The following is a 2,888-nucleotide window of genomic DNA, read 5'->3' on the forward strand; positions in this document are numbered from 1 at the left end:
AGGAAGCTCAACATGAGCTTATATACAGAGTACATAGATAAGAAAGAAGCAGTTATAACTGCCAAAAGCGTCTACTAAAGACGTACCAAGCGCGTCTACGAAAGGTGTCTACCAAAGACGTCTATCAAACGCGTCTACCAAAGGCGTCGTCTACCAAAGACGTCTACCAAGCGCGTCTTCTTCATTCTGTTGCTGCACTTGATGTTGAGCTGTCATTCTTATCTCCTGAGAGCCCCCCTCAAGATGGATTGTATATGTTGAGCAATCCAAGCTTGGAAACATAGCTGTAGAAGGTGCTGGGACAGTGAGCCTTGGTGAGGATGTCTGCCAATTGATTTGCAGAGCTAACATGGAAGAGTTTGATAACTCCTTTGTGAGATTTCTCTCTGACTAGATGACAGTCAATTTCAATGTGCTTCGTACGCTCGTGGAACACCGGATTCTCAGTTATTGCTATGGCAGATTTACTATCACAGTAGATAGCTGTAGGAATGGCAGGGTGCACTCCAAACTCAGCAAGCAAATAAAGCAACCATTGCACTTCACATGTAGTAGAAGCCAGAGCTCTATATTCTGCCTCTGAAGAGGACTTAGAAATGGTGGCTTGCTTCTTAGATTTCCATGAAATCAAAGCCTCTCCCAGGAAAACACAGAAACCTGTTACTGACTTCCTGGAATCAACACAAGCTCCCCAATCTGCATCAGAGAAAGCCTTCAACTGCAAGTCAGATGAAGCTGGAAAGAACAATCCTTGTCCAGGGGCACCCTTGATGTATCTCAATACCCTATGAGCTGCCTGTAGATGTAGATTAGTGGGACTGTCTAGAAATTGAGCCAGTTGTTGTGTGGCAAAACTGATGTCAGGTCTTGTGATGGTAAGATACAAGAGCTTGCCAACTAGCCTTCTGTATGGAGTAGTGTCATCAAGTAGATCTCCCTCATTTTTGCTGAGTTTATGAGAAGGAACTGTGGGGCTGTAAACAGGTTTAGAGTCACTGAAACCTGTTTCCTCTAATAGTTCAAGAGCATACTTCCTTTGTGACACTGCAACTCCTTTCTTTTGCCTTGCTATCTCCAAACCCAAAAAGTATTTTAAGGATCCTAGATCCTTGATCTGAAAACTGTCATTAAGCTGCACCTTGATTTGTTTAATTAGATTCAAATCACTGCTGGCCACCACTATGTCATCAACATAAACCAATAGTGCCACAAAGGATGAGCCTTTACCTTTGGTAAACAAGGAATTATCTGGAACTGATTGCTTAAACCCCATTTTCTGCAAAGCAACACATAACTTGGTGTTCCATTGTCTGCTAGCCTGTTTTAGACCATACAAGGATTTGTTTAACTTACAGACTTGGCCATCCTTTTGTCCTGCAACTCCAAGAGGGAGTTCCATGTACACATCTTCTTCCAAATCCCCATTAAGGAAGGCATTATTCACATCCATTTGATGAAGATGCCAACCCTTTGCAGCTGCTATAGCTAAGAGAGTCCTGATAGTGGTCATCTTGGCCACTGGACTGAAAGTGTCAAGATAGTCAATGCCAAGAGTTTGGGTGTATCCCTTAGCCACAAGCCTTGCTTTGTATCTGTCAATGGTTCCATCAGCCTTGCACTTGATTTTGTACACCCATCTACATCCAATAGGCTTCTTAGATGGTGGCAGATCAACTAGAATCCAAGTCTAATTCTTTTGCAAAGCATCAATTTCTTCCTGCATAGCTTTTCTCCAACACTCATGTTTTGTTGCCTCCTTGTAGGATTTAGGTTCAGTAGTGCATGACACATTCATGATAAAGGACTGAAAGGATGGAGAGAGTTTATCATAGCCTACAACTGTGGAGATATCATGAGGAGATGTTCTTACCTCAGAAGTGTGACAAACATAGTCCTTCAAGTAGACAGGAACCTGCTTATGTCTAGTGGACTTTCTGGCAGGTTGTTGTTGTGGCCTTTGGGGAGAAGGACTGAATGTTTGTTCAGGTGGAGCATGGTTTGATTCTTCAACAGAAACTGTGTGCTCAGAATGGTGATGGTTGTGATTCTGTTCAGAGGTATGCTCAGGACTTCTATCAGACTGATAACAGATTTGTGGCTCATCAGAAACTGTGTTGTCAGTCAGGGCAGGAAGAATGATATCAGAAAACTTGCTCTTCTCAGGATTATCAACAAGCTGAAAGGGGAAGATGTGCTCATAAAAGGACACATCTCTAGACATAAACACATGCTTGGAATGAAGATCATACAATTTGTAACCTTTAGTACCATTAGTGTATCCAAGAAAAACACACTTTCTAGCTCTTGGATCAAATTTTGACTTGGGACCCAAGGTGGCAGCATAAGCAAGGCAACCAAAAATTTTCAAGTGATGGTACTGTGGTGTCTTATGGAGGAGGACTTGATACGGTATCTGATTATTTATAGCATTAGAGGGCAGTCTATTTATAATGTAGGCTGCATGTAACACACACTCTCCCCAAAAATATTCTGGTAAGTTGGCCTGAAACCTCAGTGCCCTAGCAGTAGACAAAAGATGTCCATGCTTCCTTTCAACCCTGCTATTTTGTTGTGGGGGTGTAGGTACAGGAAGTCTGATGAAGTATCCCTTTTTGGTTAAAGAACTCAGCCATATCAAATTCTAATCCATTGTCTGTTCTAATGCACTTAACATGTGACTCAAACTGGATCTCAACCATACTGCAGAAACTTCTAATCAGATCTCTAGTTTCAGACTTTCTCTTCATCAAGTAGACCCATACTGCCCTACTATGATCATCTAGTATAGTAAGAAAGTATTGATGCCCCTGAAGAGAAGCAACTCTGTAGGGTCCCCAAATATCCATATGTAACAAGTCAAAGCAGGCAGCGGAAATAGAGTCACTAGA

At 42.1% G+C, this 2,888-nt stretch overlaps 1 protein-coding gene across 1 annotated transcript; it reads right to left on the minus strand.

Annotated features, from left to right (window-relative positions):
- Positions 1–238: 238 nt before the first annotated feature.
- Positions 239–1,510, minus strand: LOC109171741 (uncharacterized mitochondrial protein AtMg00810-like). The gene has a single exon (XM_019320796.1). It carries the CDS (start codon positions 1,508–1,510, stop codon positions 239–241), a length of 1,272 nt encoding a protein of 423 aa, XP_019176341.1.
- Between the last annotated feature and the right edge of the window lie 1,378 nt (positions 1,511–2,888).

This window comes from Ipomoea nil, unplaced genomic scaffold, assembly GCF_001879475.1.
Source record: "Ipomoea nil cultivar Tokyo-kokei standard unplaced genomic scaffold, Asagao_1.1 scaffold0380, whole genome shotgun sequence".
Classification (NCBI taxonomy): domain Eukaryota; kingdom Viridiplantae; phylum Streptophyta; class Magnoliopsida; order Solanales; family Convolvulaceae; genus Ipomoea; species Ipomoea nil.

What these genes read in the sequence shown, in the direction of transcription:
- LOC109171741 (XM_019320796.1), bottom strand. Translation starts at nt 1,510, where the DNA reads ATGACCACTATCAGGACTCTCTTAGCTATAGCAGCTGCAAAGGGTTGG.